At 45.0% G+C, this 15,665-nt stretch overlaps 1 protein-coding gene across 1 annotated transcript in view; it reads left to right on the forward strand.

The window, feature by feature from the left end:
* LOC119953848 (vesicle-fusing ATPase) overlaps positions 1-15,665 on the forward strand; it is a 303,368-nt gene that overhangs the window by 172,938 nt on the left and 114,765 nt on the right. The window contains exons 14-16 of the mRNA XM_038778413.1: positions 960-1,116; positions 3,597-3,730; positions 10,597-10,663. Of these exons, the coding sequence (XP_038634341.1) occupies positions 960-1,116; positions 3,597-3,730; positions 10,597-10,663 (358 nt within the window). The remainder of the gene's footprint in view (positions 1-959; positions 1,117-3,596; positions 3,731-10,596; positions 10,664-15,665) is intronic.

Raw genomic sequence — 15,665 nt, forward strand, 5'->3', positions numbered from 1 at the left:
TTTCAAACTTTTTTAAAAACCTGACCTACGTGGAATTGTGGCCAGCGAATTATTCCATTCTAAGTGCCACATGGCGGCCATGAATCAAGCGTGTTTTATTGATCCTTGAAGAAGTTATAGGTGGCTCATTCTGTTGAACCAGCATGGGACATCACTATGAAAGATGGGGGACAAGTGCAGTTTCTTGTTCTTTCCTTTATTCTGCCCAGCTCTTGACTTGCGCTGTCACTGTGGTAAGGGATTGAGCAAACATGTTATATGTTGCCCACGGGGTTATCATAGAATTTACAGTGCAGAAGGAGGCCATTCGGCCCATCGAGTCTGCACCGGCTCTTGGAAAGAGCACCCTACCCAAGGTCAACACCTCCACCCTATCCCCATAACCCAGTAACCCCACCCAACACTAAGGGCAATTTTGGACACTAAGGGCAATTTATCATGGCCAATCCACCTAACCTGCACATCTTTGGACTGTGGGAGGAAACCGGAGCACCCGGAGGAAACCCATGCACACATGGGGAGAACGTGCAGTCTCCCCACAGACAGTGACCCAGCGGGGAATCGAACCTGGGACCCTGGAGCTGTGAAGCAATTGCGCTATCCACAATGCTGCCGTGCTGCCCGTGTTGATGTGGCACGCCACCTTGCAGCAGGTTCACAGCATGATTAGTGTGGAGAGTTTTGAGCAAGTCACTCACTTACCCTCCCATTTGGAGAAGTCGAATAACCAGCAGAGACAGAGTGCTGGGGACATGTTAGGTGGGTCATACACAGTACCTATTGAAACTAAGTAACTTCCTGAAAGGTTTCATGATGTTCAATCCTCCCCTGTGAAGTTAGACTATGTGTTTGGATAATATTGGCTGACTTGCATGAAATAATTTGTCACGTTGACGTTCAGGCATGTGTTGATTTTCAGAAATACAGCTGTGACATGGTTTCTCAACTCTCTCTCGCAGGCTTTTGGCATAAACCAGGAAGATTATGACAGCTATATCATGAATGGAATCATTGTGTGGGGCGATCCAGTTACACGGGCCCTAGATGATGGAGAGTTGCTTGTCCAGCAAACCAAAAACAGTGAACGCACTCCACTCGTTAGCGTCTTGTTGGAAGGTAGGGCTATTTTCCTGCGGGACAGGGTAGGAAATCAAGGGGGCATCCGCAAGATGAGCACTTGTCCTTTCTTAAAAAATTGATCAGTGTTGTAGTTCTCGGTTGTCCTGGCAAGCGAAGGCAACACCTCTGCTCTGGCACTCCCATGAGGGACCTGCATTCGATACTTAGTGTTCACTTGGAGGAACAGATGACCAGAGGTCTGGTCTCTGAATGCCGAGTTCCATGTCCAGCAAGATATTTGCATCTAATGAGATTTACTATCCGGATACCTTTCATTATATTTAACCAGTCCCGGTTAGGAGGCTCTAAATCAGGCTAGCAATTGTCCACCTATGAAAAGGCTCCTGGGTATGGGAACAATCGTGGAGTTTGGCTGCTGTTGGTTAAGAAGCTTATCTACTTCTGATTTAGAGATCTTTTGTGAAATTTCTCTTAAAATGTTTTTTTAATATAATATTGCCATCTTAAGGAAAATAGTTGGGCCTGACAGAGAGGCTAATCTCTGGTGTTTCCAGACTGAATTAGACTTGTGAAAGCTGAATTGGGGTTGAATCTGGATTGTAGATCTGTCACATGCCCTGTGTACTAGGTTTTATCAAATAGGTATTATGTCCACTTGAGAATAGGACAACATTCCAGACGAGTAATTAAGGGTAACTGTTCAATCTAATTTCAAGTTTTGACTATTTACTGGTGTATTTAAAACTTTAAAAAATGAATCAGGGGCTTTAGCCAATTCACAGATGTCCATGTAGTTAAAGGTATAAAATTGACTGCTTAAAACAAGTGCTGCCTTAGTGAACAGAACCATCTTCACTCATGCGCAAGATCCATTCAATTCAATCAGACCGCAGGGAACACCAAGTTGCCTCCTGTTGCCAACCTAAAGAATTGACCGAAGGAGTCTCCAGGAAATAGTGATTAATCTGGACACGGCTGCAAATAATTAGGTAGAAAGATCATGGAGACATAAAAAAATGCCTTTTTGTTTCATTTTTTTTCCACATTTGTTTATTAGTTATAAAAATGTTAGATGTGGCGGTGAGGCGGTTTGACTGGGTGGAGCGTTCTACGTCTTGTGATGAAACATCCAACTTGATGACCATGAATGTACCCCAGCGTTCCTAAATTCAACATCATTCTTTTGTACATGTTAAATGTTGATTATCAGCTGATTGTTCAGCTCCTTTGTTCAGTTTCTCTCCCTGTACTCTAGTCTTGTTGAGAAGGGAATTGAGCTTGACGGACACTAAGCTCTGTTGCACTGACCGAGGTAAATTTGTAAAAGATCAATTGGGACTGAACTGGTCTGGATGCAGCAAGCTGATCTGTTGTGTCCCTGGTTTGCTGGGTTGAATCGAATGAGTTTCGTGTCCCGTTAAGAATAGAATTTCCCACTGGCAAAATGATAGAAATTCTTCTCGTAACCTATTTGCATTTGTTTTTAAGCATGTTTTTCAGTACTGCTTTGCTGATGGTATTTTCTCATGCTGACTTCAGTAGAGACCAAATCTGAAATGGGAACACACTGCCAAATGTCCATCCAGTTGTACTGTTGCTTGAAAGCATAATCCCACGTACCTCCATATACTGTTACTTAAGAAATTACGCTGTTCAGGCACAGTACAGGGGAATGGAAGAGCACGAAAGGTCAATCAACCATTCAAATCCATTATCACCAAAGATCCCTGTGCTCTTCCTCAGACTAATTTTTTATAAATTTAGTGTACCCAATTAATTTTTTCTAATTAAGGGGCAATTTAGCGTGGCCAATCCACCTACCCTGCACATCTTTGGTTTGTGGGGACGAAACCCACGCAAACATGGGGAGAATGTGCAAACTCCACACAGACAGTGACACAGGGCTGGGATCGAACCTGGGACCTCGGCGCCATGAGGCAGCAATACTAACCACTGCGCCACCGTGCTGCCCCTTCCTCAGACTAATTTGATAAACATTTTAAAGATAGCTGTTGACTCAGGGTTAACTAAAATTAGCATATGTTCCTGTCTTTTCTTGCCTGAGCTGGAACGTGTTCTGGCCAAAGCTTCAGAGTATTCAACTCAAAGTACATAATTAGCTGCTGTTACGTCAGTTATTTTACTATTGTGGTTGGCAGCTGGCGTTTAGTGAGTAATATATATGGTATGTAAAATCATCCTGTCAGGAGTAAAACTGCTTCTGTAACAGAAATTTTCCAGAATTTTTCCCACTAATGGGCCTGGCTTTTATATTTGCCCCTCCCAGGAGCTTGCATGGATTCCAGTTGGTATGGGAAGTGTGTATTGTGACGCACAAGATGTAATAATGAAGCTGTGTGGGACACACTGGATGGGCCAGCATGTCTTTTCCTGTTTCTTATTGTGTTATTTTTGAAACATTTGGTTGTACCTGTTACATGCATACATTATACCTTTATTTCTAATGTGGGAAAATACCAAATTTGTTCATTAGCAGTGCTTTTAATTCTAAACAGGACCTCCAAACAGTGGCAAGACTGCATTGGCCGCGAAGATTGCAGAGAAGTCCGGATTCCCATTCATTAAGATCTGCTCTCCTGATAAGATGATCGGATTCTCCGAAACAGCGAAATGCCAGGCCATTAAAAAGGTGACCTATCTCAGCACTTGACCTGTCAATAGTTGTTAAGTTTCACAACTGTTTAAAAAAAAGAAGCATCACTTTAATCCCCTCCCCTATAATCCACAATCTTAGTCTTTAACATTGCAACCCCACCCTCTGACTTTTTTTGCCCAAGACCGTGGCCCCATGCCATATCCTGTGGATTAAATTGGCTTTGAGCCAGAAAACCATGGTCGGTTTCCAGGATGATTATTAAACTGTATCTTGGCTGAGAGACATGAGTCACCGTTCAAATACCGGATGCAGATTTGTGTGTCTGTGACATAAGGTAATTCCTCGGGTCCTGTCACTAGACTGGAATTTAGGATTTGAGGGCAGAACCACCCTGAAGAGCTAAAGTGGGATTTTCTGGCGAGAAGGAAAAAGTCCAAAATTACATCCACCCGGCCTACTTTCTTGCCCTCTTCCTGTTTGGTCTTCCGCTTTGCATTCTTCTCACCTCTACTGCATTTAGCAGTTCTGTCTGCCTAACCAAGTTATTAGGTTAAAGGCTCAAGCCCATCTTGAGGCCTAGTGTCATCTTGGCTTGCATTTCGATGTAGCAGAGAGGAGTCGTTTGGTTGAGACTCTTAAGCAGAGGCCCTGTGTGTCACCTGATGGATGTAAACGGTCCCACTGCACTATTCAAAGTGATACAAGGAAGTCAATGCTGTTAATGGGGCTTACTCAATATTATTCTCCTATATTGGAACATAATTAAATTTTAGAAATAACTGAAGTTCATGGGAAGTGGAATGCAGGTTTTTCTTTCTCCTCTTCTCCTTGCCTTCACCCGCCCTCCTCCACCTCCCCAGAAAAAAAGCGATTTAATTTAGAAGCCAGTTCCATGGATGAGCTAAAAACTCCCTGATGTTTTGAAAGTATAAAGCTCGCTGTGGCTCACAGGAACAAACACTAGCGTACTGCTATTGAGTTATTTCACTTGTGTGCGGCACTGCCACCCTGTGGCTGAAAATGTCATCTAGCAAAGAAAAAACCCATACGGGCAAACAGCCTGTCGATCGCATCTGAGGAGAAAACGTATGCTTGAGGATGCTTTGTCACAACAACTTGGGCGGAGCAGCTGATTTGACACCAAGTCACATGAGAAATTTGGGCAGGCTTGGTTGGAAAGCTAGATTTTAAAGGATGTCTAAAAGAAAGTAGACGTGGGGAGATAAATTGGAGGGGGGGAGGGGGGGGGAATTCTGCAGTTTGTGACCCAGACAGCTTTGAAGGATAGCTACCAGAGGTGGAGAAATGAAAATTGGAGATGCACGGAAGGCATCAGAGTTGAAGGAGTGAGGGCGGCACGGTGGCGCAGTGGTTAGCAGTGCTGCCTTACTGCACCGAGGACCTGGGTTTGATCCCGGCCCCGGGTCACTGTCCATGTGGAGTTTGCACATTCTCCCTTTGCCTGCGTGGGTCTCACCCCCACAACCCAAACTATGTGCTGGGTAGGTGGATTGGCCGCACTAAATTGCCCCTCATGAAAAAGAATTGGCCACTTAAAAAAAAAAAAAAAAATTGAAGGAGAGCTGGCAACCTAAATGATTGTGGGGATGGCAGGGTGGTGTGGTGGTTAGCACTGTTGCCTCATGGAGCCGAGGACCTGGGTTCGATCCCAGCCCCGGGTCACCGTCCGTCTGGAGTTTGCACATTCTTCCCGTGTCTGCTTGAGTCTCACCCCCACAACCCAAAGATCTGCAGGGTAGGTGGATTGCCCCTTGGAAATAAAAAAAAAACTGAAATCATAGGGGAAGTTTAGAGGTGGGAGCGGGGTGAGTGCTGTGGGCAGAGAGGTGGCCCGGAGGGATTCAAAAGAAGGACAAGAATATTAAAATTAAAGTATTGCTAGACTGGGAGCCAATAAGGTGCATGAGCGTTGGGGTGATGGGCGAAAGGAACTTAGTGCAAGTCAGGAAACAGGCAGCAGAAGTTTAAATCCATGGCAGATGGTGGAATTCAAATTCAACGAATAAATCTGGAATTAAAATCTAGTCCCAGTATTGATGACCATGAAACCTTCAGATTGTTGCTTCGCAACGCCAGGGTCCCGGGTTGATTCCCGGCTTGGGCCACTTTGTGTGGAGTCTGTACGTTCTCCCCATGTCTGCGTGGATTTCCACCGGGTGCTCCATTTTCCTCCCACAAGTCCCGAAAGACGCGCTGTTCGGTGAATTGACATTCTGAATTCTCCCTCAGTGTACCCTAACACGTTCAAGGGTCGGAATTCTGCTGTCCTTTCCCTAGTTTAACCTGCATGTCACTCCACACCCAACAATGTGATTGGCTGTTAACTGCGGTAGCCTAACAAACTACTCAAAAGCAGCTTAAATAATGCCTTTAACATAATGAGACATCCCTATCTGCTTCACAGGAAATCTGTAAAACCAAGTATGATGTTGAGCCACGTGAGGAGTTGTTAGGTTAGATGGCCAAAAGGTTCGTCAAGGAGGTTGGTCTAAAGGTGTGTCTTAAAAGAGGAAAAGCAAGAGATGTAGGGAGGATATTCCAGAGCTTGGGGCTGAGGCAACTGAAGGCACAACCACCAATGCTGGAACAGTCAAAATTAGGCATGCACAGGAGACCAGAATTAGAGGAGCACAGATATCACAGGAAGGTTGCAGGGATAGAGGAGATTGCAGAGATCAGGAGAGGTAAAGCCGCGAAAGGATTTGAAAATGAGAGGAGAATTTTAAATCAAGACTTCGCTTGACCGAAGCCTGTGTAGCTCAGGAAGCACAGGGGTGATGGCGGAACAAGACGTGCTGAGAAATGTTGAGAAATGACAGGGTTGAGAAATGAACAGCAGAGTTTTGGATAACAGGTTTGCGGATGGTAGGGTATGGGAGATCAGCCAGCAATGTATCAGAATAGTTGAATCCTGAGGTAAAGAGGGCATGAAGGTTGAGGAGCAGATAAGTTGTAAAGGGGGTGAAGTCAGGTAATGTTTCAGAGGTGCAAATAGGTGGTTTTAATGGTGGATTTAATGGTTTAATGGTTTTAACTCGTCTCTAGGAGACATAATTTCATCTCAAGGTTGTGAATAGTCTGGCTTTATCTCAGAGTGGGATAGGGCTGGAGTCGGTAGTTAGGAAAAGCAGTTTGGAGTGAGGACTGAAAACAAAGGCATAGGTATTTATTTATACTTGTTGAAATCTCTTGAGGTGCTGCACATCTTGCACTTAGGTGCAAAAATTCCATAACACTGATCAATTATTATGAATGAAATTTGTATTCTGTGATCAGGTAATCTTGCGAAGCAAAGGCCATACTTTTCCTTTTTTAACTGGAGCTCCTTCCTGATTACAGATTCCTAATTCAGATCTATTTATAACCCATGTGAGAATTTTTTATAAGTAGTTTCCCATGTTGCGTTTCCATTTGAAGCCTAGCCTGGTTGTCTGATGTCTTTAGTGGCTTACATGCATAGCCCAATATAACATTAGATGTTAGAATCTTGGGTGTTGGTGTGGACTGTCCCACAGTTGACTTGCACCAGAAGTTGATTGAACTACATTGATCAGGTAGTCTATTTACTTGCCATCCGTTTATGAAGCTCCCCATGTCAGCTCAGTAAAGTTGCTCAGAGGTTTTAGACTGTTCACATGCTTGCATTGCCTTTTTAATCATACTCTTTTCAAAAAAAATCTAATCTTGAAAATGGAATGTTGCATTTAAAACTCCATGCTTGGTTAAAGATGGGGAGCTGCGCTTTAAGCTGAGACCTGAAACTGACCAGCACATTGCAATCTCTACAATTCCCTGATGAAAAGATCATAATGTTTATTATTGTCACAAGCAGACTTACATTAAAACTGCAATGAAGTTACTGTGAAAATACCCCAGTCGCTACACTCCGGCACGTGTCCGGGTACATTGAGGGAGAATTCAGAATGTCAATTCACCGAACAGCGCGTCTTTCGGGACTTGTGGGAGGAAACTGGAACACCCGGTGGAAATCCACGCAGACATGGGGAGAACGTATAGACTCCACACAAAGTGGCCCAAGCCGGGAATCAACCCGGGACCCTGGCGTTGTGAAGCAACAGTGCTAACCATTGTGTCACCATGCAACCCTAGTATTGACCCCAGTATATGCTTGTTTGGTGGGATGTCAACCTTTTATAGCTACCTGTAAACCAAGAGTGCAGATCAGTTGCAGCTGATATCCTTAAAGTATGCAATTATTATTTTTTCCAATTAAGGGGCAATTTGGCGTGGCCAATCCATCTACCATGCACATCTTTGGGTGTGGGGGTGAAACCCACGAGGACACGGGGAGAATGTGCAAACTCCACACGGACAGTAACTCGGGGCCGGGATTCGTACCCGGGTCCGCAGCGCCGTAGTCCCAGTGTTAACCACTGCACCATGTGCCCCCCTTGCTGATATCCTTAAAGTGATGCACTAGAAGCAGAATACTGATTGCATTCACAAGTTGCCGAATCCCATTCCAGACACTTGAGTACAAAATCTAGGCTTTAACTCCAGTACGGCAGTGAAAAGTGCTGCCGTGTCGAGACGTTTCATCTTTCAGATAAGCTGTTAAACTGAAATCCTGTCTGCCCACAAGTGGATGTGAAAGCTCGCATAGCACTATTTGAAGAGCAGGTGAATTCTCCCTGGTGTCCTGGCCAATATTTATGCCTCAACCGAAACCACTAAAACAGATTTAAACATCTTGCTCTGTAAGAGGGAGGTAGCACAGGATAACATATAATCGCGGGAAAGTGACTTTGGGGCTTGTGTATTCTTGAAGCCCAACTCGGATGTAGAATTGATGACAGTTACTAATGGAAGACCCAGGTTCAACACCTTCATAAAATCTACCTCATCGCTTGTCCTGTACCTCTTTTTGTCATTCGTTGTTAAATTTTCTTTGCTAGCGGTCCGGTGAAGCATCTCAGGAAGTTTTGCTGTGTTAAAGTTACTAGACAAACGCATGGTGTTTTTAATACTAAAGCAGTAACATGAGATTTGATGGGAGATGCACAGTCTGATATTTTGGTAGGGGGGGAGAGAAATATTTCCACGAGACAGTGAGTCAGTAGCTACTGGAGGACATAAATTTAAGTTCATGCAATGAACAGAGTGTAAGCAAAGGGCAAATTAATTTCAGTGTAGATAAGGATGCAGTAGTGCATTTTGGTGGGAGAGATAAAAAGACCAGATACATTAGACTCTCAAAATAGAGTCAAGGCACAAAAGCACCATGGAGTACAAGTACACATAGTTAGAAGTAGCAATGGAGGTTAACAGAGCCATAAGAAAATGCCTTGGGGTTCATCTCTCAAAAAATACCATTCAAAAGCAGGAAAGTAACATTGGAGTGCTAAGAACCTTGTTTAAAGCACAATAAGACTTTCGTGCACAATTTTGGTCATGTATTGAAAAAAGGATATTGGAATGCTAAAGTGTAAAATAAATTTCTATGGTTGATGGTTGTACCCACTCATTTCTTCTGTCAGGCCAGCCTGAACCAAGATGAGGTTCTCATCTCTAGAAAAGAGAATGCTGAGGGGCACCCTGAGCGAGACCTTAAAGATTATGAAAATGTTTGATATTGTGAAGGTGAAAAGACGTTAAAACCTTGTGGTTTTAAATGTAAGATTGATAACAAATCAAGTAAGAAATTTGAGAGGCATCTCTTTACTCAGTGGCGAGAATATGGAACTTGCTACCACAGATTGGAGTGAGCAGCATAGGTGCATTTAAAGGGAAGTTAGAGAAGCACAGGAGGGAGAAAGGGATATAAGGATGTTGCTTTCCATAGAATCCCTACAGTGCAGAAGGAGGCCATTTGGCCCATTGACTCTGCGCCGCCGACCTTCTGAAATAGAACCCACCTAAGCCATTCCCCCGCCCTATCCCCAAAACCATGTAACCTCATCTAACCTTTGGACACTAAGGGGAAATTTGGCATCACAAATCCATCCAACTTGCACCTATACCCGGAACCCCATCTAACCTTTTTTGGACACTAAGGGCAATTTATCATGGCCAATCCACCTAACCTGCATATCTTTGGACTGTGGGAAGAAACCGGAGCACCCGGAGGAAACCCACGCAGACACAGGGAAAAAGTGCAAACTCCCCACTGATGGTCACCCGTGGCCAGTATTAAACCTGGGACCCTGGTGCTGTGAGGCAGCAGCACTAACCACCGTGCCACTATGTCATCCCTATGTCGTCATCAGCATGGAAGGCAGTGTATATGGAGCATAAACACTGGTATAGATTGGACAATATCTTCGCTGTAAATTCTATGTAAAGGCAAAAGATTAAAAGGCGCATTTTTTTGTACAGAGTTGCTGGGATATGAAATCGCCTAACAGTCACTTTGGTGGAAGTAGCATCCATCACATGTCACCAAATGGGAAGATGCTGTATACTTGAAGATAACTTTGCAGGGATGTAGGGAAAAAGGACAATGTATTATAGGGCTGCCATGGCTGCGATGAGCCGATTGGCTACTTCATGGGCTTGAACACACTAGTGCGTGCTTCTTGGCACTTTGAATATTGGGCATGCAAATGCTGTGTTTAGACATGGAGTTTTACCTTCAGGTTTGTTGTGAGTGTATGCTGAATTTGTGATGGACAGAATTTAAGTTTTGTCAAGTTCCTCCGTTGTCAATTTCAGGAATGGCTGCCAGGTATAATGTGGTTTGTTGGCAGGAACGTAGCATATGACAATATCATTGAAATTTGTTGAAGATTTTGAAACATTAGACTGAAGCATAGTGTATATTCCGGTGTGCAAGCTCTCCATTTACAAAAACAGATGTGCTACCACAGGCCTAACTGATGAATTATTTAATAATCTTATCTATTAATTTCTGTTGACAGATCTTTGAGGATGCGTACAAGTCCCAACTGAGCTGTGTTGTAGTTGATGAGATTGAGCGACTGCTAGGTAAGCCAGAGAGACATCAAGTCTACCAAGGCACCAACTATCGTGTACATCGAGCATGGCATTTTTCTGTGGTTAATCCGAGAAGCCTCCTGTCAAAATAGGCTGGAGGCAGCTACTGGATTGCCCAATACCAGTTGCGTTCGGTCAATTCATTTTCATTTCTTTTGTGTTCAGAATTTGAGGTCATGATGAGGGAGCTGACTTGCATGATAATGGCTTGACTCCTCTGCTGTAAGCTTCTGAATTTCTGAACCAATGCCAAGGAGCTTTTGTATATTTCCCATTATTTAAGTATTGTACCTTATATCCCCTGTCAAACTCTGAGGAATTCACTGGCCCATGTTGGTTGTCCATGGAACCTTGTGACTTCTTTTCACTCCCAGAATGTAGACTGTCAGAATGCATCCACAACAGAAGACCATGAAGAACATCAAATTTCAGTCCATCCTAAGATTACATATTAGCAATCTCACTTTGTCCCCTTCCCTTTTAGCTGACTTGCTGTGTGGGCTCTAATGCCTCTGAGCTGTCGGAGATCAACCAAAGCTGAGGTCAGCCAGCTCTTGCTTTGCAAATTTTAGTATGACTTTCTTGCTAATTCTGTGAGAGCCCCATTTAGAAGTTTATCTTTGCCATGAAATACTGTTAAGGAACGAGAGAGATCAGGAATAGGAAATCTTTTCCCTTTCCCTTCGATCCTATCTCATAGCTGCTCAGTCCAGTCGTACTTTATTTCAGCGCAGACCAGGCATTGAATCTGGGGCGTAATGACCTGTTAGAATAAAGATTGGTGGAGAGTTGGAGACTTCTGATGCTTGAATTGAGACAGTAACCAAATTTTTAGCTGTGGATTAGTGCTTCCTGGGTGGGATACATTGGCAAGATGAAGAAGTGAGTGTCCCAAACCATATGGTAAGTTTGAGATTGAAACCTTAGTGTTCCATGCTAATCAGCAAAACTGTTTTAAATATAGTGTCACAATGAAACCAAAACTTTTTGTCCAAACTATTAAAATGCAGTAATTGGACGTGTCATAGCTAGCTGCGAGCCATGAGCTTTCTTGTTGGTGCATGAGCACAATGTAACGCCCAATATTCAGACTATTTAAATAGCCAGGTTTAAAGTTTTTTTTGAATTGGGAACCCCATATGCGCCACAAAGTCTACGTTTCTCTAACTGTGGTCTTGTATCCATTTTCTACTTCTCACCCTGCCATTGATAGCCATGCTGACGGTGTCAAGGCCCTAAATTATACAATTCCTTCTCCAATTTGTCTGCCTTTTGGTTCTCTTCCCTCCTTTAAGATATTGCTTAAAATCCATCTTTGTAACAAGCATTTTGTCATCTGTCCTATTGTTTTGGCACGGTCAAGTTTAGTCTGACTACATTCTTGTGAAAAGCCTTGGGGTGTTTTCCTCTGTTAAATAAATTGTATGTATGCAAGTTATTCCCATAGAATCCCTACAGTGCTATCATTAATATTTGGGGGGCAGCAGGGTAGCATGGTGGTTAGCATAAATGTTTCACAGCTCCAGGGTCCCAGGTTCGATTCCCGGCTGGGTCACTGTCTGTGTGGAGTCTGCACGTCCTCCCCCTGTGTGCGTGGGTTTCCTCCGGGTGCTCCGGTTTCCTCCCACAGTCCAAAGATGTGCGGGTTAGGTGGATTGGCCATGCTAAATTGCCCGTAGTGTCCTAATAAAAGTAGGGTTAAGGGGGAGGTTGTTGGGTTACGGGTATAGGGTGGATACGTGGGTTTGAGTAGGGTGATCATGGCTCGGCACAACATTGAGGGCCGAAGGGCCTGTTCTGTGCTGTACTGTTCTATGTTCTATATATATATTGTGAAAATCTGGGGTCCCAGCACTGATCCTTATGGTACCCCACTCGTCACTGCCTGCCAATTTGAAAAAGACCCATTACTCCCAATCCCATACGCTTTAATTTTACACGCTCATCTTTTATGCGGGACTTTGTCAAAAGCCTTCTGAAAGTCCAAATACACCACATCCACTGGCCCCCCTTCATGAATTCTAATCGTTACATCCTTGAAGAATTACAGTAGATTTGTCAAGCTTGATTTCCCCTTCATATCTATGCTGACTCTGTCTGATCCTGCCACTGCTTTCTAAGTGCTGTGCTATAAAAAATATATATTTCTTGTAATACTACTTTTAATACTAGTTATTTCCCATCTACCATCAAATTCTTTAGTGTATTTTCCCATTCCACCATAGCCAACTTGCTCCTCCTATGTTTATAGTTTCCTTTGTTCATATTTTAAACCCTAGGTCATTTTCATTTGGTGAACTATGGTGGACTGCCACAGGGATCAGTGTTGAGACCTGAATCATTTGTGATTTAGATTAATGACTTGGATGAAGAACCCAGTGTTTTGTAGCAAAAAATACAAAGACCGAGAGGGAAGCAAGTTGTAAGGAGGATACAGAGCTTAAAAAGGGATATAGATAGATTAAGTGAATGAGCAGAAATTTTGCAGATGGAGTACTGTGTAAGAAAATGTGAGGTTGTCTATTTTGGCAAGAACAATAGAAAAGCAGAATGCTACTTAAGTGGAGAGAGACTGCGGGACAGAGGATCTGGGTGTCCTCATAGATAAATCACAATAGGTTAGTGTGCAGATGCAGCGATTAATTAGGGAGGCAATTAAGGGGCAATTTAGCGTGTCCAATCCACCTATCCTGCACATCTTTGGGGTTGTGGGGGTGAAACCCACTCAGACACAGGGAGAATGTGCAAACTCCACATGGGTCCTCAGGGCAGTAGGCTGCAGTGCTAACCACTGTGCCACCGTGCCGCCCAACCATTGCATTTCTACACTTATGTAAACCAGTTGTTCGATGATGCCAAACATGTGCACTAATGCACTAAGCTGTACCTGATTTTACATTCTGGTTGCCCCTCTTGACTGTTGATGTGATGTGCATGGACTTCCAAAAAACATTTGACAAAAGTACCGAGGAGAGTTATAGCTCATGGAATAAGAGGGATGGTAGCGATATGGATACAAAATTGGCTGAGTAGCAGGAAAGAGTAGCAGTGAAAAGTTGTTTTTTCGACTAGAGAAAGGATTATAATAGAGTTCCCAAGGGCTGGCTGTCAGGATGCCTGTTCTCCCTGACATAAAGATGACTTGTACCTTAGCTTGCAGGGCATAATTTCAAAAGTTGCAGGCCATAGGAAACTTTTGTCAACTTTAAAAAAAAAATACTTTTTATTGGGATTTTGTACAGAAAATATAAAAATATAACAACAAGTAATAATATGCAACAAACTACCCCATAACTCCTGCAACCCCACCCGCCCACCCCAACAAGAGAACTTAACCATGAATTAAAATTAAATAAATCAAATTTAAATAACATAAACAACAATAGTCATCGTCCGTCCCCACCCCCCCCCCCCCCCCCCCCCCCCCCCCCGGGTTGCTGCTGCTACTGTCCCAGTACCCTATCGTTGAGCCAGAAAGTCGAGGAAAGGTTGCCACCGCCTAAAGAACCCTTGCACCGATCCTCTCAGGGCGAATTTGACCTTCTCTAGCTTAATAAAACCCGCCATGTCATTGATCCAGGTCTCCACGCTTGGGGGCCTCGCATCCTTCCATTGTAGCAAAATCCTTCGCCGGGCTACTAGGGACGCAAAGGCCAGCACATCGGCCTCTTTTGCCTCCTGCACTCCCAGCTCTACCCCAACCCCAAAGATCGCGAGTCCCCATCCTGGCTTGACCCTGGATCCCACCACCCTTGACACCGTCCTCGCCACCCCCTTCCAGAACTCCTCCAGTGCCGGGCATGCCCAGAACATATGGGCATGGTTCGCTGGACTCCCCGAGCACCTGACACACCTATCTTCACCCGCAAAGAACCTACTCATCCTCGTCCCAGTCATGTGGGCCCTATGCAGCACCTTGAATTGAATGAGGCTAAGCCACGCACACGAGGAGGAAGAATTAACCCTCTCCAGGGCATCAGCCCATGTCCTGTCTTCGATCTGTTCCTCCAGTTCCCCCTCCCACTTAGTTTTCAGCTCCTCTACTGACGCCTCTTCCACCTCCTGCATAAGCTTGTAGATAACGGATATCTTCCCCTCCCCGACCCAGACCCCCGAAAGCACCCTGTCACTCACCCCCCTCGCGGGAAGCGCAGGGAATCCCTCCACCTGCCGTCTAGCAAATGCCTTTACCTGCAGATACCTAAACATGTTTCGCGGGGGGAGCCCAAATTTCTCCTCCAACTCCCCCAGGCTCGCAAACCTCCCGTCGATAAACAGGTCCCTCAGCTGTCTAATGCCCGCTCTGTACCACCCCAGAAATCCCCCATCCATGTTCCCCGGGACGAACCTATGGTTCCCCCTTAACGGAGCCTCCATCGAGCCCCCCACTTCTCCCCTATGTCGCCTCCACTGCCCCCAAATCTTGAGGGTAGCCGCCACCACCGGACTCGTGGTATACCTCGTGGGAGGGAGCGGCCACGTGACCGTTACCAGGGCCCCCAGGCTTGTATCCCCACAGGACGCCCTCTCCATCCGTTTCCATGCTGCCCCCTCCCCCTCCATCACCCACTTGCGCACCATCGACACATTGGCCGCCCAGTAGTACCCCGAGAGATTGGGCAACGCCAGCCCCCCCCCATCTCTACTCCGCTCCAAGAAGACCCTCTTCACCCTCGGGGTGCCATGTGCCCAAACAAATCCCATGATGCTGCTGGTTACCCTTTTTAAAAAGGCCCTAGGGATAAAGATGGGCAAGCACTGGAAGAGGAACAAGAACCTCGGGAGAACCGTCATTTTGACGGATTGCACTCTGCCCGCCAACGACAGCGGCACCATGTCCCACCTTTTAAATTCCTCCTCCATCTGCTCCACTAGTCTGGTGAAGTTAAGCTTATGGAGAGTCCCCCAACTCCTGGCCACCTGCACCCCCAGGTACCTGAAACTCTTCACTGCCCTCCTAAAAGGAAGCCTCCCAATTCCCTCCTCTTGATCT

The sequence above is a fragment of the Scyliorhinus canicula genome, chromosome 19 (assembly GCF_902713615.1).
Source record: "Scyliorhinus canicula chromosome 19, sScyCan1.1, whole genome shotgun sequence".
Taxonomy (NCBI): Eukaryota; Metazoa; Chordata; class Chondrichthyes; order Carcharhiniformes; family Scyliorhinidae; genus Scyliorhinus; species Scyliorhinus canicula.